Below are 24,992 nucleotides of genomic sequence, written 5' to 3' on the forward strand. Positions count from 1 at the left end.
GCCTCCGCTCGCTCCGTAATCTGAGCTTTCGCTTCCATGACCTTCGCCACAATCCGGTCGTCCGCCTCGGAGGAGACCCTCAGCAGATCGGCCCGAGCCTCCATGTGCTTCGCCTCGGCAGCGACGCGAGCAGCCTCAGCCTCCTCCAGGCGCGAATGAAGCTCCTGGTTGCTCGCACGAGTCCCCTCAAAGGCCGACTCCAATTCGGTCAGCTTGGCTTCAAGAGATCGGGTTCGGTTGCGGGCGTTGTCGGCCGACTGCTGGGCCTTCTCCCACCTCTCCCGGAAGTCGGCAGCCTTCCGGGACTGCTTTTCGGCCCGCTCCTCCGCCTTCCTGATCTCGCTTTCGAGACCCGAGGCAACCTTGAGTTGCTCCTGAGCCTCCAACAGTTGCCTCTCGAGGGCGGCGAAGCCGAGTGCCCGCTCTTCGGCCACCTGGAGCCTCGTCTCGAGGTCCCTGGTCGTCCTCCTCGCCGCAGCCCGGCCTCCCTCCTCTACAGCTTTCAATCGGCTCTCGGCCCTCGCCAGAAGCCTCGCCTGTTCCTCGTGGCTCTCCTCCAGGCGGATCATGTATTGGGCGAGCTAAGAGGTAGGAAAAATGAGAGCGTCAGACGGGGATCAATAGAGCCTATAAATGATGAAAGCGACCAAAAGAACACTCACCGACATGAGACAGACGCAGCTGGCAGCTCCAACTTCAGGGATACCCATCTGCCGGACCTGCCTACGGTCCCCCTCCAGCAGCACCGTCTCGACGAGGTTTCGGGCGCCGGCGAAAGTGAAGGCCGACCCCGACTTCGCCCCGGAGCCGGATGGTGGTTCTGCAGCCTTACCCTTACCCATCGCTTGGGGGAGAGTCATGCCGACCGTGCTCGGGGCGGGGGCCGCGCCAGAAATCGACAGGGTCCCGCTCGGCCGGGGCCTCGGCGCGCCCCTCCTTCCCGTATCATCCGAAGCCGACCGAGTCGAAGGCCGGGCTGGGGACCGACCGCGTCCGACCCGGCCGTCTCGGGCGCGCCCGGATGACACCTCCAGAAAAACGGTAGTCTCATCACCGGAGGGCTGATGCGACGTCAACTGTCGGTCCGAGCCCGCGGCGTCCCCCTGATCGGTGGGCCCGGACCCGTCTGTCGGCGTCGGAGTCGCCTGCTGGCGGGGCTTCTTCGCCGGTGGGACCCCGCTCGGAGAAGTCCGTTTCTTCCTCCGGACCGCTTCCAGTAGGGACGCCCTACTAACAGCCATTGCCTTGTCCGACTGCATAACGTCGTCGATTTCTGCAAAAAGGACGAGATGGTTAGAAACCGAGAAACTGATGGAAAGAAGAAATGAAAGAGGAGAAAAGAGCTAAAAAGAAGAAGTGGTGGCGGGCTCACGGTCGGCGGGGACCGAGCTCAGACCGACGTTCACCAAGGCATCCTCGGAAATAAGGCGAGCCACCGGGGGGAGCCGGCCCTCGGCAACCAACCCCCTCAAGACGGCGACGCCATCGGACTCCTCCCTCGACAACCTCGATAGGCCGATCGGGGACTTCATCGGCGTCTCCCAGGTTGTCCCGATTCCCCAAGAGGGATCTACGTCGATGAAAAAGAAACGCTCCTTCCGGCCATGAATGGAGGAAGGAGCCTCCTTGACGAGGCCGCACCCTCGCCGCGCCGCAAAGCACCACCACCCTCTGTCCCGGGGGTGGCCGTTCAGGCCGTAGCATTCCTAAAAGACGTTCAGGGTGGCGGGAACCTCGTGCATGCGGCAGAAAACCTGGAAGGCCGTCAGGGTACGCAATGAGTTCGGCACCAGTTGCGTCGGCGCCACTCTTAAACCTCGAAGCACCTGCACGACTAAGTCCGAGAGGGGAAAGCGGAACCCAGCCCGAAGGATGTCCTCATTGATGGCGACCTTCCCTGGAGAAGGATGGGACATCCTCTCCTCAGGCCCCGGAAGCGTAACGTTGCAGGCTTCGGGAAGGTGGTACCGGGCCACGAACCTATCTAGGTCTTCGGGGACCAGCTCCGACTGAATGCGGTCCGCTCTTACTTCGTCCATCCTTAACGGCCAGTGAATCTACGGTCAGGACGGGGTCAAGAGGGGAGAAGGGACCGGAACGATTGGGGTACACTAATACGAAAGGAGAAAGTACGGAGAGCCCTAAATTGAAGAGTGGGGCAACTCACCGGAAGGGAAGGAAGAACGGCTCCGAGAGCGTCAAAGGAGGAGCGAACGAACAGTCCGACGGCAACGGCAGCAGCACAAGGGAGAAACTCGAGGACGCCTGTGAAGAGAAAGGCGGACGGGGGAGGGCCCCCGGTTAAATAGGCAGAAAGGCGGGTGACGCCTCGGTGACGCCAGAGGACGCCTGGCTACCGAAGGATCGTTCGCGCCCCAAAGGCGAATCGACGCCATTAAGGAAGGATGTCCGCCGAAATCCGCAGACCGCCAGATCAGCGACAACCGCCATACGCGATAAAGAAGGCGGGGAGCTCGGAGCGCGCGCGCCTTTCCGAGGGATGGCGGCAATCTCGAAGCATCACTCCCTTCACCCGTTCCCCTCCTGGTTCCAGGCTCGGAAGTGGGGGGCTACTGTTACGGGGGAACTTAGCCACCATGCCCCACGTGACCGGCACGCGCGCCCGGAAAGACTACGGCTGCCCCTTGATCCAGCAATCCGACCTCGGGTCGGATATCTTCGGCTCCGCAGCCCGACCCCGAGTCGGCTGCCCCTTGATCCAGCAATCCGACCTTGGGTCGGATTTCTTCGGCTCCGCAGCCCGACCCCGAGTCGGCTGCCCCTTGATCCAGCAATCCGACCTCGGGTCGGATATCTTCGGCTCCGCAGCCCGACCCCGAGTCGGGTGCCCCTTGATCCAGCAATCCGACCCCAAGTCGGCAATCTCTTGACAACAACAGACTGTTCCCCTGAGGCACGCCGCGGCCCCCTGCTCCACTACTCCCTGCAACGGCCGTATCCGGCGCTGCCCCACGATCCCCTGTAACAGCCGTACAAAGCGGAGCTCCACTACGCCCTGCCATGGCCGTACCCGGCGCTGCCCCACGACGCCATGTAACGACTATGTCAGTGGCAACCCCATCGTGCCACACGATGACCAATCCCCAAAAAAACCCCCCAGCCTGATATATATGCGGCTGGGGGGGAAGGGGAGGGTAAGCAAGATTTTTCAGAGTATTATCTTACCTGCTACCTCTTCTTCTCCTTCGATCTCTCCTAACTTGATCGTCGGAGGGCCCCCACTACCCCGGTGGTGGTGCGAAGCTTGCTTGCAGGTCTCCCGGCGGAAGGCGGAGCGCAACCGAAGTAATTCCAAGGGAACCCCATTCACACCGCTGTGCCAATCGTTCTCGGTTTGGACCCCCAGCAACAGACAAATCCCCACCACTCCTTTTTGCGGGATTTCTGTTGAAAAAAAAGGGGAAAAGCAGAGCTCCACTCTCTTCATTAGTGAATAAAGATAAAGAAGAGATCACAAGAATTGATTTTAGAAGAGGAGCAGAACAACCAAAAGGATACATGAAAATTACAGAATTAAGGGGAGGAGTTCCTGTTTCAGATTTGATAGAACTATAAGAGGAGAATTTATTAGAATAAATCCGAAGTGATGACAAACTTGTGTCACACAAAATTTAATTTATAAGGATTCGAGGTCTAAGATGTCCACAAGATCAAAATGATGTTTCAATTTTACTTTCAATCTGGTGCTACCAAGACAGCTGTCAATGATATTGTTTGGAAGATAAGATCTTATAGGCTTGAATGGATCTCTATTGAATCTCCTAGAAAGTCCTTAGAATTTTTCTCTGGTGTCTATTTGATTTACTTAGACTTCTTGTACCCATTTCATTTCTAATGAAATAAATCGAACGGGCTTTGCCATCTTTATTCCGAAAAAATAAAACAAAAAAAGCCTCTCTTGATGAGTACTCCAAAGAGAGAGATGTAAGAACAACTTGATGTAAGGCCTTATCTTCTCAAATATGAGAGAGTTATTAGATGATTTTTACAAATTACAAAATAAAAAAAATCAAAGATTATAATATAAATGGTGAACAGGTGTTGGATTATAGGACGAGTTGATATGCTGAGATCAATAGGTCTGATGCGAAGGAAGAGAAAGTGAATCTGTCTCTAATTGAATTTCAATCAAGAAAATTCTCAAAGGGGATTAACATGAACTATACGCAAGGGAAATATCTTTGAAAGCAGAGATCAAGATTGCAGTGGCTCAAAGAAGGAGATAAAAATATAGAATTTTTCACATGGTAGCTTCTTCTAGGAAACAGCATAATTGGATTAGCTTCTATAATTGAAACTTATATTCTCAATTGTTACTTTTTTTTTTGTTGCTTCTTTTGCTTTCCTCAATTGTTAGAAGATGTTTTCGCTTAAGCGGAGGATAGTCTCTTATCCTTTGGCTGGAACTTGTATCCGAAGAAGCGTAGATTGATCTTTCTCAACTTGTAAATTCTCAGTATGGAGAAAGTTAAAGAAACTGTATTCTCGCTAGGCAAATCTAAATCCCTTGATATAGATGGTTTTGATCATTGCTTTCTATAAAAAATTCTGGGATAAACTTCATCTTGACCTTCCGACTCTCTTTTGAGATTTCTTCGATGAAATTTTCGGCTTAAAGTGGCTTAATTTTTCTTAACTTGCTCTAATTTTTAAGGAGGTTTAAATCGCTAGGGATGTCCTTGCAATCAGGCTAGCTAAGTTTTTATAGACGTTGGTCGACGACATCCATAGAAAAATATATGCGGACATCTGCACGTGAGATCCTTACGTGAAAACAGTAGCCAATGGCCAGAGCATCACCATAAACCTCTTGTGAGGACGCGCGCATAACATTTGCGTCTGCAGTTCGATAATCGGCATATAAATTATATGCGGGAATACGCACGACTGGCAGTGTGAATAATGAGTAGAGAGCCGCGCATAAAATCTCCATGCGGAAGTCCCGGTAGAAAGATAATCCCCAGAGCATTTCAGGGGAGCAGAGGAACTCGTTGTGTAGGGCGAGCAAATTGAGCAGCCGCTCCACGTCCTATCCTGATCTTCTGGCGGCCGTGCCTGCTCTCCGGCGAACTCCTCAGCCCTCGCCGCTGCCCTCATCTGAAGATTTGAAGAAGGTGGGCTATGTGAAAGGTGGTAGAGTAATCAAGCACGGCATGTGTTCGATGAAATGCGCGAGAGAAACTTGGCTTCGCAGTTCGTTGGTCTTGCGACCTGCGCAGTGCACGCTTGGATCGAAGTCCGCAACAGCAGTGGCTAGGTCGCCATTCTCTGCTCCTTCAACACTTGGATATACGAAAGAATGCCGACACTCTAGATTTTGGCAGCTTCCCATCTCAGACATAACGTAAGGAGAAGTTCTGGTTGGGTTGAGGGGTTCAGGGAGGCGAAGTAGGATAAGTACGTGGGTTGGCGGATTCTATACTAGCAGAGAACAGGGAGGAATGCCTGAAAGGAAGGAATAATTGATCTTACGAAAGGTATTGTTTTTTCTTAAAGCCCCCTCTCTCATCTTATTCCAATAGGTGCAGATGGAACTGACACAAGTCATTTAGTTATTCTACACAAAATCATGTAACAATATGCCATAAAGATTTTGCTGCAGGAACCCATTGCAACTGATCCAGTTCAATTTACAAACCATTTTACTATTTAATATATGCCAAGTAACATGTATTGCTATAGGCATAGTAAACTATAAGCAGAAAATCAGAGAGTAAAATAATATAACTATCATGAGCTACTAATTCAATTTACTAGCTATAGAGGATTCAATTGTGTGGAATGTATTATGAGAAGCTCATCCTCCTGCAGAAAGCTCCTGAGATATCTGTTGCATGCTTGGTCGATATTGTGGATCAGGATTTATGCATTCAACTGCCAGCGCCATTGCTGAGGTGATATCATTCATATACTCTTTCGTAGGGGGTGGGAGACGATGGTCCAATAAATCTTGTATTAATATGTTTCCATGACTTTTTGAAGGCAGAGAAGTGATTAGTTCTCCTGGGTGCCTTCCCATCAACACCTCCACTGCTACAACTCCAAAGCTATATACATCACATCTCATGGTGACTATCCCTGTGTAAGCTAGCTCTGCAAATAATTGAGCCAAATCATTTTGATAATCTTACATCGATCAACTAAATGAAGTAACTCTCATACTAGAACTATGTGATATATGTTCTTTCAATTATTATTTGAGCTAAAAGAAGATAACAATTTGAAAATTAACACTTTTAATGAAATTACTTACACTGCGGACAGATCAGAAACTTCAAATACAGCTAAATAAATATCTCATCTAGGAGTACAACAATGGTAACAGAAGAAACATCCCTTTCTATATATTTCTCTGTGCTCGTGCTAAGGTAATTAACATATAAAATTTCTTAAATACTATTATAATATTAATTTTTACTTAAATTTTCCCCCAAAAGGGAACTCTTTTAGAAAACCTTGTGGAGAAACATATCCAAACACAATTTATTTTGATGGTAAAATAGTTAATAACATAATTTTGAGTCTGATATATAGTAATTTGAAGCCATGATTGAGAAATATGAACCATTTTTTCTATATCACGATCATCTTTTCTTTTCTTCTCCTCTTTTTGGAGAAGATTCTATTATCACTATCATCATTATATGATAAATCTAGCTCTACATAATATCAACGTCTTGCTATTTCTAAATGTTGCACATTCGAGTACCTTCTTTTTGTGTATTTGTGTGTGTGTGTGTGTGTGAGAGAGAGAGAGAGAGAGAGAGAGAGAGAGAGAGAGAGAGAGAGATCACTACATTTATGTGCATATTATAAAAATCAAAGTTACAGGATCCTTTTACATGTTACCTGGAGCAGCATATCCATATGTGCCTGCAAATGTGGTCCAGTTTGAAGAGTCAGGCTTCAAAATCCTAGCAGTGCCAAAGTCTGAGATGACAGCCTCAAAATCGTGATTCACAAGTACATTTTTGCTTGATATGTCTCGATGTACTATCCTAGGGTTGCAGTCATTGTGCATATAAGATAAAGCATGAGCCATGCCTTTAATTATCTGGAGTCTCTTAGGCCATTCTAACTCAAGAGCTCTTTCATCACTTTCTAATATAGTTTTTAAGCTTCCTCTTTCTATGTAATCGTACATAAGAAAAAAACATTGAGCATGGGAACAGTATCCATATAGCTTCACAATGTTCCGGTGTCGAATTTTCATCAGAGTCAGTATCTCATTTTTAGATTCTTGATCAAAATAACTTCCATCTTCTGATCGATGAGGTTTTTTCACAGCTAGAACTTTTCCGTTTCGCAGTTGCGTCTTGTAAACAGTCCCACATCCTCCTACCCCAATGCAATATTTATTATCAAAATTCTCAGTTGCTTCAATGATGTCTCTGTAGACAATTCTCCCATCATAATTCCATTCTAAAAGCCGATCTTCGCTGCTCACTTGGCTATTTATGATGTGAGACCTCTTCAATCTCCATTTTGAAAAACCAAAGCCTCCAACTGATACTAGTAGGATCACAAGAGCACTTGGAATTAGAATAATTATGATCATCATATGATGCTTGTTTTTTGAATGCCTCACACTGGTATATGAGGAGTTACAAGGTGATAGACCTTTTATTTCACCGCATAGGTCTTTGTTATTCATAAATGCATCTATTGAAGCTTGCTTGAAGACTCTGCCATTTGGGAGGGGGCCTTCTAAATCATTGTAGGATAGGTCAATGGTTGACAAGCTGAACATACTCCCTAAAGAGGAGGGGATAAGTCCTGATAACTTATTGTGTGACAGATTCAAGCTTTCCAACATTTGTAGATTTCCAATTTGTGGTGTTATCTCCCCACTTAGTGAGTTCTGACTAAGATCTAGTAAACTTTGTAGATGCTCTAGATTACCCATCTGATTTGGAATGCGTCCACTCAATTCATTGTTGCTCAATTTTAAGTATTGCAATTTGATGCAGTTGCCCAATTGTGTTGGTATATTTCCAGTCAAATTATTAGCTGATATGTCAAGAAGTTGTAGATTTGACAACTCTCCAATCTCAGCTGGTATCCTCCCTGCCAAATTGTTACCACTTAAGCTCAAGTTGTATAACTGGCCCAGTTTACCTATCTCCTTTGGAATATCCCCTGATAGCTGGTTCAAAGAAAGGTCAAGCACCCCTAGTTGAGTCAGTTCCCCAAGCTCAGCTGGAATGCTTCCAGAAATCCTATTCTTAGACATTTTTATCGCCGTCAAGTCTTGTAAATATCGCCAGTTCCTAGAGATTTCACCATAGAAATCGTTGGAACTGAGGTCGATATACCGTAGTCTTGGATACAGTCCAAATGCTTCAGAGATATTGCCTGTGAACTTATTTTTGTTGAGCCTTAGTCTAGTTAAACTAGTGCAGTTCGCAAGGCTTGTTGGGATGGAGCCTGTGAACTGGTTGTTATCTGCTGTAAAGAACTTCAGGGAACAGCCATAACATAATCCCTCTGGCAAAGAGCCAGAGAATTGATTCAGACTTGCATATAGTGCAACCAACTTGGTTAAATTGGCCAATTCTTGTGGCAGCGAGCCTGATAGACTGTTTTCACATATAAAGAGCACTGTCAGACTGCTCAAGTTACCGATAGCTGGAGGGAGCGAACCACTCAGTTTGTTTATATGAAGTGCAAGTGTACTGAGATTTCTCAAATTCCAAATTTCTGGTGGTATTGGACCATAAATCTGATTAATAGAGAGGTCTAGATAGAGTAGCCTAGCCAAGTTTCCCAAGGAAGATGGGATCAAACCATTGAAATGGTTATTGGAGAGTGATAAGTATGATAGGCTAGTTAAGTTACCCAGTGATGGGGGCACATGACCAGTGAGATCATTTGCAGCTAAATTAAGAGAGACCATGTTTTTCAAACTTGCGAGTGAAAGTGGTAAGGCACCACTGAACATATTAGAGGAGAGGTCAAGTGTACTCAGATTTGTAAGAGCACCAACGCCGGGTGGTATTGCTCCATAGAGTTCATTAAAGCTTAGATTAAGGTGGATGAGACTTGGAAAGGAGGAGAAGCTGAAGTTATTTAGCGTACCATTCAAGCTGAGGTTTTGTAGGCTTAACCCTGTAATGCTTCCAAGATTGTTGCAAGTAATTCTTGTCCAGTTGCATGGGCTTGTGCTGCTAGCATTAGCGAGCGGCCAAGAATTGAGCGGTCGATCGGAAATAGTGGATCTCCATCGGAGAAGAGCCTCGGCTTCTGATTCAGCAACTGCTCCATTGGAAGAGAGTGAGATGGCAAGATGTAAGATTAGAGGGAAAGCAAGAAAGGAGAAGCATCTTGGTGCAACCATGGTATTATTGGTTTTGGCAGATGTTGTATGCTGCTGCTGCTTTTAATGAGGTCCGGAGGATGCTTCTACCGATGTTTCATTCATCAGGTCAACATTTTTCTGTCACAAAATTCAAAGGATAAGATTCAGAACTTTCATAATATTTGTTGGTTTTGTTTAGTCCAAACATAAAAAAGCATTTTTAATGGGGTAATGAAGTTTTCACGCTGCTGCTGCTGCATTGCATTAGGTGTGAATGTTGTTTCTAGTGATGTTCCATTGGTCTAGGTCAGGAGATTGGTGCCTAAAAATTCTTCGGAGAAGTCAACTAAATTGCAGTCTCTAGGTTGATTACTGGATCATTTCACACCTACCTACTTGCGACTCACTTCTAATAGCTTGGTGTCTAAGAAAAGATTATGGTTTTCTTTAGGAGAGACCTGGGAATTAATTAAGTAAACAGGAGAGTTCTGATGTAGGATGCTGATGTAAGAAATGATGGAAGGAACTTAAGTTGCATTCGTTCTTTTATTTTTTTCCCCTTTTGATGTATCTAAGTAACACTCAGGGAACAAATATTCTTTCAGAACATTATGATCTTAGAGAAGATTTTGCCCTTCTGTGACAAGTTTCAATCCACTCTCAAGATATAAAGATTACTCAATAAAAGAGCGGTCCAGTGTATGAAGCTCCCACCATTGCAAAATTTGAGGAGGGTCGGGCATCTGCAGCCTTTCTCCTACGTACGGAGAGATGGTTTTCATGATGGAATAATATTATTGTGACACCAAGACTCAATCTCAATACAAATATTTACTCAATCCACACTTGTATTAGGAGCATTTTCTTGGGTCTGGAAGAACGGAAGTTTGCCTATATTTGTCGAGCTAATTATAGTCCTGTCTTTCCTCTTTCCTTAACCTAGCTAGATGGCTTTGATTCAGGCTCAGCTTGGTTAACCTGGTTCCCAAGCTAGGAAATGACTCGACTGAGATCTCCAGGGGCTTTCAATCAGGAGGAGAAGAAACTGAAGTAGAGATAGTATTCAATACTGTAGTCAATGCCTTCATCCCTCTCTACCAACAACTCCAAGAAACACACATCACCAAAAAAACACTCACACCACCACCATAGAAGATAAGCCAATGAGGTGGTGGGGCAGTTCTAAAAAGCTTCTGTGTTTGGTCTTATTATTGTTTGCGTTCCAAACCAATCCGGAAAACACCAGCACCCGCCAAAGTTCCATTCTTCTTTGCATTGAGCTATTTAAAGTAAAGCAAATGAGAGAATAAGGGACTTGTAACCAGCAATCAAAAGCTGGCAAACAAATAGGCTTTGTTGAGGCAAAACCATTAACTTGTACATAATACGTGCAACCAACTACAGAGGCTCCATCTTTCTTGAAAAAAAGGAAGAGAGAGAGAGAGACTCCATGACAAGACTACTGCCGAGAGCTTGACTCATTCATCAAGAGCATAGTCTAGAAGAAGAATGAGTTGATGAAAATTTATTTGTTTTCAGACAAGTGAAGCCTATTTCCATAGAAGCACACAAAAATATAGTAGAATGTCCTCTAGTTTAACAACCCAATCTTCCTTCCACCCAAGTTTGAGCATATATAATATCAGAAGAGGCATTTACACAGTTGGAAATCCATCCTTCTCTGGAGTAGAGATTCATTTTGTAAATTGAAGGAGATATAAAGCTACTAGCATGTAGAACTTTCTTACAAGTCATATTACAAGATGAAAGCAGAAGTATTTCATATATTTAGAAAATCTACATACATAAATGTATCCTTGACCTCCCCTTATTCCCTATGCTTGTTTCCACAAGCAGGTCCTTGGAAGCAACCACCATGTAAACAGTACAACCCTTAGCTTCTCAAAGATTCACTTCAGCCATAAAATAAACTGGTCATTTGGCCTTTAATCTGCTGCACTCAATAGATTGAAAGCATTTAGCTTTAGGTACACAATTCCCTCTGAGCATATGGTGCCCCTTGATGCTCCCTAGATGCATCAACTGATTCAAATAGCTCCACTTTGTAGGAGTAAATTTTACTCACATATAAGAAGTACATGAAATTTAGGACAGTAAGGATGGTAAGGAATCCGTAATAGTAATCCAGATGAGAGGCATTCAGATTATTTAGAACCCACCCTTTACCATGTCTGCTCGTGATATTAGAGACTAACTTTAAGAGAAAACTGCTGAGGAAGTTACCCACACCAAAAGCAGTCAAAGAATATGAAGTTCCCAAGCTCTTCATGCTCTCTGGAGCTTGGTCATAGAAGAATTCTATCTTCCCCACAATCAAGAAAGCATCAGCCATTCCCATAAGCACAAACTGAGGAATTAGTATGAAGATAGTAACAGGAACTTGTCCCCCAGTCTTGTCCAGTCCATGACTTCTAGCAATGCTTAGCCTACTCTTCTCAGTTATGGAGGCGACTAGCATTAATATGATTTGGAGAACAAGTCCTACTCCCATTCTTTGAAGGAGTGTGATTCCCCTAGGATTCTTTGTCCAAACCTTCATGGCCTTCACAAAGTAACGGTCATAGAGAACAACAGAGACAAGCATGGATATTGTCACAAATGCTTGAAGGCATGCAGGGGGGATTTGGAAGTGAGGTCCAATGTGTCGATTCAGAGTGGTACCTTGTTTAATAAAAAGGGTATTGGTTTGAGCAATCACCGTGCACGGGATGAACATTGCAGTCAAAATTGGAAGCATCCGAAGGATTCGTTTTGTCTCCTCCACTTGCGTCACGGAGCACAATGTCCATGGGGTGTCGGAGCCGCCTTTGACTGCAGCTTTATTGAGGAACCTGCGTTTGTTCATGAAAAAAGGAAGCTAAAAGTTACTAGCACTAGATTTGCGAATAATGCTTATAAAGTTTGGTAAAATAATAAAATAACTTTCTTTATATTTACAGTTAACAGTCAAACTAGTTTTTAAAATCTTAATAATCACTATCCCAAAATATCTAACGTAATAATGTAGATTTTTTTTTTTGTTGTTGACCACCAACGTAATTTTGCCGGATGGAAAGTTACTAGACTGTCTTGGGAAATAATGCTTTGCCATTTGGACTATTTATATCTAGACCCCAAAAGTTAAAAAAATGCTAATTAGCCACCAAAACTTCAAGTTCGCTATCTATCTTCATAATAAAATAACTAAATTTTATAAAACATCAAAACTACCCTTCCCACCAACTTAGCAAGGGGTGTGGATGGATGCTTTGATATTAGTACAAGTAGATGAATGATAAAGAACAGACTGCTCTGAGCTCTATGCAAGATGATGGATGACAGAGGATGGAGTGTTTTGAAATCTATGCAGGCAGATGAACGGCAAAGGATGTAGTGCTTTAAGATCTGTGTAGTTGGATGGATGATAAAGAATGGGACGTTTTGAGATTTATGTAGGCGAATGGATGATAGAGGACGGGATGCTTTGAGATCTATGCAGGTGGATGGATGATAGAGGATGAAACACTTTAAGATCTATGCAAACAGATGAATGAGAGAAGATGGAGTGCTTTGAAATCTGTGCATGCGAACAAATGACAAAAGATGGAGCACTTTGAGATCTGTGCAAGTTGATGGACGACAAAGGATGGAGTGCTTTGAGATATGCACAAGCGGATGGATGACAAAGGATGGAGTGCTTTGAGATCTGTGTAGTTGGATGGATGATAGAGGATTCGAGTGCTTTGAGATTTGTGCGCTTGGATGGATGATAGAGGATGGAGCACTTTGACATCTGTGTGGTTGGATGGATGATGTAAGATGGAGCACTTTGACATCTGTGCAGGCGGATGGATTATAGAGGATGAAACGCTTTTAAGATCTGTGCAAGCAGATGGATGAGAGGATGAAGCGCTTTGAGATCTATGCAGGAGAATGGATGATAGAGAATGCAGCTCTTTGAGATTTCTGCAAGTCGATGGATGATAAAGGATGGAGTGCTATGAGATCTGTGTAAGTGGATGGATGATAAAGAATGAGGTGCTTTGAGATCTGTGAAGATGGATGAACGATAGAGGAGGTGCTTTGAAATCTGTGCAAGCAGATTTGTGTAGGTTGATGGAGTGCTTTGAGATTTATGCAGATGGATGGATGATAGAGGCTGATGTCTTGAGATTTCTGTAGGTTGGTGGATGATAGAAAACGATGCATTTTGAGATTTGTGTAGGCAGTCGAATGATAAAGAATAGTGCTTTAATATCTGTGCAAGCGGATGGATGATAGAGGAGCATTTTGAGATTTGTGTAGGAATAGATGACATACAGGATGCTTTGATATTTGCGCATATGGACAGATGAGAGGATGAGGTGCTTTGAGATCTGTGCAGGTTGATGGATGATAGAGAATGAAGCATTTTGTGATATGTGTAGCTGATTGAATGATAAAGAATGAGGTGCTTTAAGATGTGTGCAATGGATGAACGATAGATGAGGAGTGCTTTGAGATTTGTGCAGCATGAGTGGACAATAAACAGAGTGCTTTGAGATTTGTGCAGATGGATGAATGATAGATGATGGAGCGCTTTGAGATCTATGTAAGCAGATGGATAATAGAGGATAGAGTCTTTGAGATATGTGCAGGTGGATGGATGATAGAGGATAGAGCAATTTGAGATATGTACAAATGGATAAATTATATAAGATGGAGCGCTTTAAGATCTGTGCGTGGATGAATCATAAAGAATGGAGCGCTATGAGATCACATAAAAGCTACAATCAGGCCTCTCTGAGTCAAGGATATTTTGGTCTTTTTCTCAGTCTGTTAATGATGCCAAATTTTAGATAGATGGCTAGTTATATTGCAACAAAAATAAAGTTTTGTTGGCTAATTGAATTTTTTAAAACTTTTGGGATCTAAGTGTAACTAGCCCAAATTTAGAGGGGTGTCTTTGTAATTTTTCTAAACTTTATTTAGTAGCCAAACTAGTTTTATTTGATATTTGTCAACTTTAAAATTTTGTACTACAGTATCTCTATTCCGACCTTCACATGGCAACTCTGAATTTGATTTTCATATTATGGTAAAATTCTAGTTGGTGATTTTGGATTGCTAATGAGTACTGATTTAGCAAAAACTTAGAACTTTAATGGTAATGTACTTGGAAAAGAACGTATGGCCATGGCATATGTTCAGTGCACTTAAAATATAATCTAAGGTTCTGAGTTCTTGTATAAGTAAAGGTTGTGACCAAATTACTAATGAAAGATAAGAAATTTTACCAAGAGGACCACTAGTACACCACATATATGTGGGATTTTAGGCTTCAATATTCACGAAAGACTGCTAAGATAACGGGACTTAAAACATACAATTATCTCATTCGAGAACTAAAATAATTCTGCTTGCACATAATGGAAACAAATGGTGAAGATTGGCTTATTGCCATCATTGTAATAGTTTGTAAGGTGTGCAATGTGCAAGTAACAAAATCATTTTAGCAATTATATAAGAACAAGAAAAAAAGGATAAATTTGTGATTTTCTCAAATAAAAGTTAAATTTGTGAAATTGCAGAAAAATTAACCTCGAAATTCAAAGAAAGTTTCTAATTTTCGGGATAATTGTAGTGTTACTAACCTTATTGAATTGGTGGAGTCAATTCTAAACTTCCCCTTCCTTGTGTACACCTCTAAATCCAGCTCATGAAGTTCCTTTGGGTCATTTGGAATGGGAAGTTTCCACTTCCTCACTGCAGCCACCATAACCCTAACCATCCTAGTAAATGGACTTCCTTGTGACACCTTGTGCCTGTAAAATGGTGTGCCGGCCAAGAAAATGATTACTGAGATTATAAGACCAAGAGTTGGAATTCCATATCCAACAGTCCAGCCAACATTGTCCTGCAGATAGATCAGGAATGTATTGGCAAACAGTGTCCCCAGGAAGATGCTAAACATCCACCAATTGAAGAAGGAAAGCTTGTGCATCCTCTCCTTTGGATCGAACTCATCAAACTGGCCTGCACCTATGGTTGAAATGTTGGGTTTGGTTCCACCATTTCCCAGTGCAAGTATGTACAGTCCCCCAAAAAACACACATAGTTGCAATGTCGAAGCAGGTTCGCAGGTGGCTCTGCAAGGTGGTGGCTTGAATGTTGGTACAGAAACCGCTAGTGTTAGCAAGCACATTCCCTGTTAGCACATATAAGATCAGTAATGGCTGCTGTTCTGAAAAATGAAGAGTTTAATGTAGTGCATAAAAGAACATGTCTCCATTTTGAACTCGTCGTCACCGAGATCATGGAATGAGAAAACTAGCATTACATGGAATGAGCATAACGGTACTCGGTACAGGAGGCGTACTAACACTCAATATGCCAAAAAAACTCCGTGCCGTATCGTACTGATACAGTGCTAGTGTGGCACTAGTACGTGTCCGGTATCAAGACGGTGAATTTTATATTTAGAACCAGAGATAAGGTTTCACAATTAGATAGTTAGGACATATGGAGATGAATTAGTTTTTTGTATGAAAAATAAACTTCATGTTCTTTTCATATTTGAAGATTGTGGTCTAGTTCTTATGGTTGATTATTAGCACTGCTAAAATGATAGTGCCCTCTTGGAAGACTTGGATCAAATACAGATGGTTGGTTTAAACAGGAAACTGATACAAGTGACTTGGGATTTGGAATGTTTATAACCAGTTTATGTGTCAACTAAGATTATAGAGGACCCGTTGCCCAACTTCTCTGTTGGCATGGAAAGTTACTGATAACGATAGGTTGAAGAAGAAATATGTAGTGGTGTTACCTAATGCATGCATGCATGCAAGATGGCTCCAAAAGGAATAGAGAGGAGAATTCAGGCAAAGAGTGAAATGGAGATGAGCAGAATGAAAAGGATTTCTTATACTACTTCAGACCCACATGTGCTCTGCGAGATGCTTTATATATCAATCCTGATACTACTATGCTGTCCTATTTATTTGGAAACCTATAAGTTTTATTGGTATGAAATTATTCTAAGATGTCATTCCAAGTTTCAGCTAGGCATATGAGAAGTTTAAAAAAACATTGTCTCATAATTTGAGATTTCCGAAGTCGTAACCAAATTGAAAGCCATACAAGTTTTCTGGGTGGTGTTAATTAAGAGACATAAAACTAGCAGTTCTATTTTCGGCGAACAAGTAGATGATGTGTGTGAAGATCCGTGCATGCGTGTATTTAGTCCCACATCGGTTATTCGCTGGATAAATTTTGGATATTTATACAGGATTAAGGAACCCAAATAATACTTTTCGGCTAGTCATTTTTGGTGAGGTCCTAGATTGTTACAGATAGTATCAGAGCGAACTTGGCCCATAATCTACGTGAACTAGAGGACACTGCAGCACGAATTTTTTAGGGCTGATCACAAGCCGATCATGGTGCTTGTAATTAGATTTGAATAGATTATTATACTGTGTCTTTTGAAAAGGTAAATTTGTACATCCTACAAAACATACTGATGAGAGTGCCAACAATTATCTCAAATAATGAGACATACGTGTCACATGTGTCATGCACTTGGATAAACATCATGCAATATGATATGTCGAGCGGTTTCCTCCTAGTGACATCATGAGAGCTCTTCAACCCAACCCATAGAGATTGGACCATGAAGAATGATTAAATGAGAAAGAGAGAGGACGAATGGTAGTCTAAAAAGGACAAAAACATCACATGAACAAGTTGTCCAAGATTCGATATTCATTAATGTACTTTGACGCTGATCCAAGAGGTTCAGCACAATAAGTCAAGCAGATGGTTGGATCAAAAAAATCAAGACTGGACTATTCAGCACACCAATTAAGGGCAAGGGACATAAGTAACCTTGGACAGGTCTGTATGGTTACCTAAGGCCAACGGCAATGTTAGGGAGGAAAAGTCTACGGAGTAAAGACCACAGGCTAAGGACCAATCTCTTGAGTCCAGGCAACTTGGAAGGTGACTACTTTGTCCGTATGTCCTCATGGAAGTAGATTGAACTGACCATCATTGGTTAAATGGAATAAGAAACAAAATAGCTATATTTGAAATAACAATAGGTGCTCTCAGGAGTATCTGATTACTACCTATCCACTAGCATGTGAAATGTAAAGCCTGGTCAGGAGGTGCCACTTCATAAACCGAAGACTCGTTTGGTTCGCAAGAAATGAAGAGGAAAAAGTATAGTCAACGAAAAAATAAAGAAATACCTCTAGTTGAGTTTTCAAAAAAGAGCGATAGAAAAGTAGCTTTTTTATGGAAATAAGATTTCTATATTTCATGAGAAAGAAAAACTTATATAGGATATGGAAAAGTCCAATTCTCATCGGCTGAAAATTAGAATTTTTTTTCCCCAAAAATATCCTTAAGTCTGGAGATAGTATAGGATAAGGTCTTTCCTTTTATTAAAGGCATAACAGGTATTTTACACAACTTTTTTAGAAAAGTAGATACTCAATCAAACATAAGCCATCTTGAAATGTCCCATTTTTTCATAGCCAACCAAACATGCAGAAATTACTTTTCCAGGCATCATATACCCATGCATCAGTTTTTCAGAAAAAAACATTCTAGAAAGGAGAATTTTTTCCATGAACCAAATAACTCTTGAATGTGACCATGCAGCAAAGCACATATTTTGTGTTCTAATAGTACATGGTGCGAGGCCTATAGAAGTACTGACCAATTAGAACATTATGGGTTCTGCTCTAGGTTCTATTCCATGATAATCACCTAAAAGTTTCAAGTAAAAGCTTCACAAGTTGAGTTAAATATATTGTTAATCGATCACGACGGTATTTTTTCTTTTGGAAAGAGAGGACCGAAGATTGGGTTGGATTCATTAGGCTTTCATTACTATATACGAATCAACGCATCTAAATAATACATCTATTTTTAAGTTACAATTAGACCGAGTTCAGCCTGAGCTCAGCCTTTCCATAATGAAGGGAAAAAATAACCATAGAGAATAAGATTCATATAATCCATATGAAACCACTTTCACATAGAAAGGCATACACAGTTTTCTTCATTAGCCAGAAACATAAAGACGAAGAACCTGTAACTGGTGCTTAGTAAAATTAATTCATCATAACATCTGGAACATAAATAAAGAGGCAATTTTGTAGAAACAATACTAGTAATCATGCAAAGATAGAACCAAAGAATCACAACCAAATGATTTTGCTGAGATGAAACAGATCATAAATACAGATGATAAGCAAAATAATTACCACAAGATAGATGGCAGATCCGCTGACAAAGGTCCAATAACGACCTAGATGGGCATCGGCGATGTACGCACCCAATACGGGTGTCAAGAACACGGTGCCGACCCAGTTAGTCACATTGTTTGATGCAGTGACAGTGCCCTGATGAAGCACCTTTGTGAGATAAATCACCAAGTTTGATGATATGCCATAGTATGCCATCCTCTCAAACACCTCATACACTACAGCCACCATTAGAACAAATCAATAACATCAGAGGAAGAAAGACAAATTATTTAGAAAGACTACATGTTCTATGCAACTATGTTTTAAGTATTGCTGAACAGTTAAACCAAAGAAAAGAAAAAGGAAAACCAACAACAGTAAATATAAACCTGAGTTTCTTTCTAAAGGGTTTCAGACTTTCAGAAGAGAGTCATTTAAGGGTTTTTACAGGTAGCACAGTAACATGAAGGCAGCATAATGGAACATTAGCTATGCAAATCACATGGTAGGTTAAGAAGGCTCTATCAACTATATACTCTTGGAGGCTCTACCATAGTAAAAACCCTGGCTTAAATTATGCGTGAAGTGTTGAGGAGCAGCTGTTTGTAACTCAGTAGTATTGCAAAAGAGTGTACATAGTAGCTTATTTCGGTATTAAGATCATTAAAGCAGAAGCATGAGATGTAACTTAGAAAAGAATATGGGAAATGCTGAAAGCTTTGGAAGCATGGCACAAATGGAATAGTTTGGAGGCATTACCCACAACAAAAGAGCAGGCAGTCCATCCTCCTCTTTTGGACCTAAGAACAGGATTCCCTCTTAGATCCACAGAGCCATCCTTGGCGTACTCACCCTGCCTTGTTTCCAAGCTCTCTGCCATTGTTTTGCTGTGACCTTAGCTTCTCTGAGAGGTAGCCATTTTATAGACTTTGTCCACTGAGATTTTGCAAAGGTGTGTTCCAGAGCAATGGAGTGTTATTACGGGACCTGCCATTGCTCTCTTGTCGGTTTCATTGATGGCTCATTGAAGCGGACAGGTGAGGAAGCTCTCAGTAATCGTAAAAAAACCTATATTCGCGGTCGTTCCAAGCGGCAATCCGCAGTCCACGCCGGCGCACTGGTATGCGGTGTATGCGGTTTTGTCGCTCGCTGGATTATGTATGGTCAACTTGTTTTCATGCTGCATCATTTTTCCAATCTCCTTTTGCATTCTTTTTTTCTTTTAGATTTAATTAGATTAGAAAGAGACTAATTCCCAACTTTTTTTTTGAATCTTTGTACCTATCCTATCTTTCAATGGCTAACTTCGATCAGAGCCGAACCTTTGTCCCCTTATCTAAGTAACAACAATCGATCTTATTTGAGCAAACATTCAGTGATGTTGTAATTATGAAATTTTTGTATACCCAAGCATGTAACCAAAATGCATGCTAAACTAGGTTTTATTGCCATATAAGAGGTTTGCCGGACATTCTAAGGATTAATGCCTTCCGGCGTAGACTAATTTGAAAGTAAAATATCTCATATTGATCCTAAATTATAGGTTGATATGATATAAAAATCAATTGATAGTTTTCAATCTCTCTCTCTCTCTCTCTCTCTCTCTTTTGGATATTTTTTTTGGCAAACATTAAACTCTTATGTTGTAAAAATTCACTAATGTGGGATTAAACACATGTCTACATGGGTCCTCACATACTCCTATTTCAGTTCTGACGTTCTCATCAGGCTAAGAGTTCAAATCCATTTAAATCTGATCACAAGCATTATAATCGGCTCGTGGCCAATTCTAATATATCCGTGCTGCAATATTTCCTAGTTCATAGATGTTACAATTTGTAATAGCCCAACATTTTGTTCGAAATGACTAGCTGAAAGGTATTATTTGTATTTTTTTATTCTATATAAGTACCCAAAACCTATTTACTATAGAACTAAATATACGGTTCCGCATATGTTGTGACTAATTTAATGGTTCCACTGTATACGTCGCATATGGGCACAAGTTTTGTTTGTGATTTGTTTTTTTTAATGGGAAAGGAGTCTCCCCAGTCAACACGGTTTTGCTGACACAGTTCACAGGTTCTTGCACACGAAACACAGCCGCCAGCCAGCCTCGGTGGGGCGTACGTCGCCGGGGTCGAGAGGGATGCAATCCAAGAGCTCATTGGATCTCTCATCGAATGGTCCAATTTAGTACTTGTGGGGCAAAATCATGTCCTCTAGTGTCTTTCCCATCTCCGTGTGAGCTGTAGCATGAGACTGCCTATCATTTCCAAGAGTAAGAAGAGAAAACAAATTGACACATCTCTTGGTAAAAAGTCAAATTTAAGAGAGCAGTTTAACGTCATGCTACCTCAATTGAATTCTCCATATGATTTTTGCCCCAGAAGTATCCTGCAAGGCACAAGCCAGAATTATGAGACAATAGATCTTGATCTTCTTTACGTAGAGACGAAACTGGCCAATTGGCTAAAATGTCTTGGAGTAAATTATAAAAAAATCTCTAAAATTTATATTCATAATACTTATACTCAATAATTATAAAACCCATACTCATTAGTTTACTGTTATTTCATTTAAGATTATTTTAATTATTTTTAAAATTTAAGGTTAATAGTTTGATTAACAATATGTTAAGTTATGGATAAGTATTGGATAAAAATAAGTCTCAGATGGATAAACATTGGTTTTTTAAATTATTGAATATATATGTAATTCACTTTTAATCTTAATTTTTTTTTGTAATTTACTTATTTTAATATGTTGATTTTTTAAGATCAACCGTTGACAAGTTATATGCACACGTCGCATTTACCAGCTGGAAGGAACCGTCAGCTTTTGCCTCAGAAAAGATGGTGTAAATTTTGTACTCTGGAGGAAGAAAACGTCATGGCTGTGACAAGGAGACCAGATACCGCCGTTTTTCTAGAAGTTATGGACTTCGTTGGTGGTCCGGCATGAACGAGGGTGATTCTTCAAGACTCTCTATCATTAATTACGAAGCAAAGGAAGATGACTGCATAGATATTGGAAGGGACGGACTCCATTTTATGGATTGTGAGCAAGGTAAGTTAATCAATTTCAATTATAGTGCGAGTGCGTTGCTAATGGTGAGCGAGAGAGAGACTCCTGCAAAGCTGAAGCTTCGAGCGGGATTCCTGCAACTCTAATGGGTCACCCAATTAGTGCCTTAGGATCACCGCCATCACCTAGGATAACAAACCCATTTATGTTGCTTTTGACAACCGAGTTTGAGGTCAATGAAGAAATGCTATTAAGGGCTTAATTTGGATATATTCCACTGCCATACTCCATCCTGTGCTCAATGTCTGTGGGCATACGTAGATGCCCATTTGTGGGCATAGAATTTCTATAAATGGGCCATATAAAAGGCTTTGCATGACCCACCACGTCAGCTTAAATTGGCATACTAAAGTGAAACAAGCGAATAACGAGGGAGAAATTTTATTTTGGTCCTCCAGGGATCAAAATAATGCTGCCACATGTCCACGAATAAAATAATTAGAAAAAAATCAAACCGGCCCAAAGTTGCTGAAGGATTGCAGTGGAGTGGTTCGGAAAGATGGGGATGGCGCAGGCGGAGATGCCGTGGTTCCAAAGCTCATCGGCGCCGGAGAAGTGGAGGCAGTGGGGTGTCGGCCTCGATGGCTGCGGCGGACAAGCGGACATGCATGGAAGGGACGAGCCATGAGGTGAACAAAGGTGACGGTTTCAGAAAAGATGATGGTGCGGAGCAGAGGGACTGGGAGCAGCACTGGTCCATGAGCTCGAAGCTGAGGATGCCCTTGGGAAAGTTGGGGAAGTCACCGCCGAGGCTGGTGCAAGTGTTGGAAAAATACCTAGAAACTATTATATCTTTATTTTATATTTTTTTTAAAAAATATAATTTATTAGAATAAAATTAAATGATTGAAAAAGCTTGGCTGAATCGAGACATATGATATATACTATTCTTACGTGATTCGCCCCCTACGTACTGGTCTATGACGATCTCGTTCCTGAGTTATGACAACCGGCTCAGCCCGATTCTCCTCTAACAAGCACGATCGCTGGGAGGTTTAATTCGACCAACTTCTTTAGATATCTAGAAAATAAAAAAATAAAAAGCAGAAAGTTAGAAGAGTGAAAAAACTTTCTATTTGTAGAAGAAATTCTTGGAAGATAGAATACGGAAAAAAATAAAAGAGATTAGATTGTTTTTGAATTAATCATGGACGAGACTATTTATATGCTCTATTTAGAAGACAGAAGATATGCGATGATTTCGAAGATATGTAATGTTTCAGAAACACCGTATCTTTTTGAAAACTAACATTCTTTTTTAAAAAGCCATGACTCTTGTAAAAAAGACATCTCACAAAAAAAAATATTTAAAATAATTAAAATTTAGAGAATAAAAAAATTTATCGGATCTACCGTTGGAGGGGAAGCGGAGATGAGGAGGGTGGTGAAAGGAGAAGAATCGAAGAGGGGGTCAGACATCCGGCATATGCTAGAAGGATGTAGCACCTTTCAGGTTGTGCATGTTTACCGGAAGGCAAACCGAGCCACCAATTGAGTGGCTACATATGCAGTTCAACATTCTGAAGAGATCCTTTAGACTTATTAGAGGATCCTTCCTGCACTGCTAGGTTAGATTCTTGCTCTTGATTCGGTTGGCTGCACCTATACTAGAATATGTTAAATAAAATAAAATAAAATAAAATAAAAGGTCAGGGTGCTGAGATAGGTTCCTTTCATTCGGAAGGGGGAGCAAAAGCATCTGCCAAATGTATTTTCCTTTTTTTTATTACGTTGAGCTGGCCAACATATTCATATGGCAGTATATTATTATCGGACCTACCGTTGAGCTGATAGATCGGATATAAGAAATAATTTCTCGACTTTCGCCAGTCCCATGCTTTAAGCGCAACCCGTCCTTTCCCTCTACGGCTCTACCTCTACCGCACAAATCTTCGCCCCCACTTGTAGGGCTGTTAATGAGCCGAGCCCGAGCCTCCCTCGGGCTCGGCTCGGCTCGTTTCAAAAAATCTCAGGCTCGGGCTTAGTACCGAGCCCTGTATTGAGCTCGAGCTCAAGCTTGTTTGGCATAGCAAAGGCTTGGATTTGAGCTTGTAAAGCTCGTTTGCCTGAGCCTGAGCCCAAACCCGAGCCCAAGCTCGAGCCCGCCCCATCCCCATCCCCGAGCTCGGTTCGTCGTCGGAGAGAAGAACGAAGGAAAGAAAAAAAGAAAGAAAAGAAGAAGAAAGAAGGAAAGAAAGAACGAAAGAAAAAAGAAAAGAGAAGAAAGGACTCACCGGTTCGTCGTCGCATGCGGCGGCCACTGGCTTCGGCCGTGAGCACCGCCGGCGCGGGCGTCGGCCGCGGGCGTTGCCGGCCGTGGCCCGACCCTCCTGTGCGAGGGACTCCTCCTCTGATTCGTCGGTGGAGGAGGCCTTCTCCTCTCCTCCTTTATCGCGTTAGAACGGAAAGGAGGAGTCGGCAAAGAGAGGAAAAGAAAGGGGGAGAAAGGGAGAACGGAGAAGAAAGAGGCGCCCTCGCTGGAAGGTTCTGGAGAAACCGAGAAGAAAGGAGAAGAAAAGAAAAAGAAAGAGGAGGAGGAGGGAATGGGTTAACGGGTTGGGTTCGGGTTAATGGGTTAAGTCCGAACCCAAACCAATCCAATCCGATTTAAAGAAATTAAATGAATTTGGGTTAGCTCGGGTTGGGTCTAATCTAAATCCAATTGGGCTCAATCAGATTGGGATTTAAATTGATTAAGCCAAATAAAATTTAATTGGGTTGAGTTCAAGTTTAGTTGGGACCCAATTAACTTGTTAATTGGACTGAGCCCTCATTTGGGCTCGTGAGCTGCTCGGGCTCGGATTTAAACGGGTCTCATTTTAGGCTCGGGCTCGGGCTTGTTTGACTAACAAGCCGAGCTCGAGCCGGACTTTTACCGAGCCGGGCCCGAGCAACTCGGCCTATTAACAGTCCTACCCACTTGTCACCTTCCGGCAGGGACAGAGAAAAGCCAGCGGCGCTGAAATCTAATCTCTAACATCTATCACTTTCATCAACCTACGTTCAAACTTCTAATAGTCTTATCTGCTTCAAAGGAAACGTTCATACCCTTCCTAAAAAAAGAGAGTCAAGGTTTTGGTTGTCGATGGAGATGACACAGAGATCTCCCTTTCCTAGGGCAGAATTAAACCCCCCACCCAACAAGATGACAAGCGGGTCAAGCAGGAGTTTTTAATATTTTTTTAATTAAAAAGTGGATATTTACCCCCCTCAGTTATTATTAGTAGGTATAATGGATGCCAAGTTACCTGACTTGTTTTATTTTTTTAATTTGAACGGCACGAATCCCTATGTAGCTCTCTCTCCCTCTCCCCTCCCACCGTTCACTGCCGTCTCTCTCTCTCTCT

The 24,992-nt window shown here is 42.2% G+C and overlaps 2 protein-coding genes across 2 annotated transcripts; both read right to left on the reverse strand.

Annotated features, from left to right (window-relative positions):
• Window positions 1-5,818: 5,818 nt before the first annotated feature.
• LOC103716270 (MDIS1-interacting receptor like kinase 2-like) lies at window positions 5,819-9,358 on the reverse strand. Its single transcript, XM_008804205.4, has 2 exons — window positions 6,871-9,358; window positions 5,819-6,114 (listed from the first exon to the last, which is right to left on the reverse strand). Exons 1-2 carry the CDS (start codon window positions 9,356-9,358, stop codon window positions 5,819-5,821), a joined length of 2,784 nt encoding a protein of 927 aa, XP_008802427.2.
• Window positions 9,359-10,982: 1,624 nt separating this feature from the next.
• LOC103716245 (protein NRT1/ PTR FAMILY 5.2-like) lies at window positions 10,983-19,493 on the reverse strand. The gene is made up of 4 exons (XM_008804168.4): window positions 19,318-19,493; window positions 18,577-18,794; window positions 14,953-15,506; window positions 10,983-12,171 (listed from the first exon to the last, which is right to left on the reverse strand). The coding sequence occupies exons 1-4, from the start codon at window positions 19,436-19,438 to the stop codon at window positions 11,304-11,306; spliced, it is 1,761 nt and encodes a 586-aa protein (XP_008802390.3). The 5' UTR covers window positions 19,439-19,493; the 3' UTR covers window positions 10,983-11,303.
• Window positions 19,494-24,992: the final 5,499 nt, after the last annotated feature.

The sequence above is a fragment of the Phoenix dactylifera genome, chromosome 2, assembly GCF_009389715.1.
Source record: "Phoenix dactylifera cultivar Barhee BC4 chromosome 2, palm_55x_up_171113_PBpolish2nd_filt_p, whole genome shotgun sequence".
Classification (NCBI taxonomy): Eukaryota; Viridiplantae; Streptophyta; class Magnoliopsida; order Arecales; family Arecaceae; genus Phoenix; species Phoenix dactylifera.

Excerpts from the sequence above, each read along its gene's own strand:
- LOC103716245 (XM_008804168.4), bottom strand. The coding sequence starts at position 19,438 with ATGGCAGAGAGCTTGGAAACAAGGCAGGGTGAGTACGCCAAGGATGGC. Across the intron at positions 18,795-19,317 it reads TGCCTGCTCTTTTGTTGTGG|TGTATGAGGTGTTTGAGAGG; the intron begins GTAATGCCTCCA and ends TGGTGGCTGTAG. Across the intron at positions 15,507-18,576 it reads GATCTGCCATCTATCTTGTG|GGAATGTGCTTGCTAACACT; the intron begins GTAATTATTTTG and ends ATGTGCTAACAG.
- LOC103716270 (XM_008804205.4), bottom strand. The coding sequence starts at position 9,358 with ATGGTTGCACCAAGATGCTTCTCCTTTCTTGCTTTCCCTCTAATCTTA. Across the intron at positions 6,115-6,870 it reads ATATGGATATGCTGCTCCAG|AGCTAGCTTACACAGGGATA; the intron begins GTAACATGTAAA and ends AATTATTTGCAG.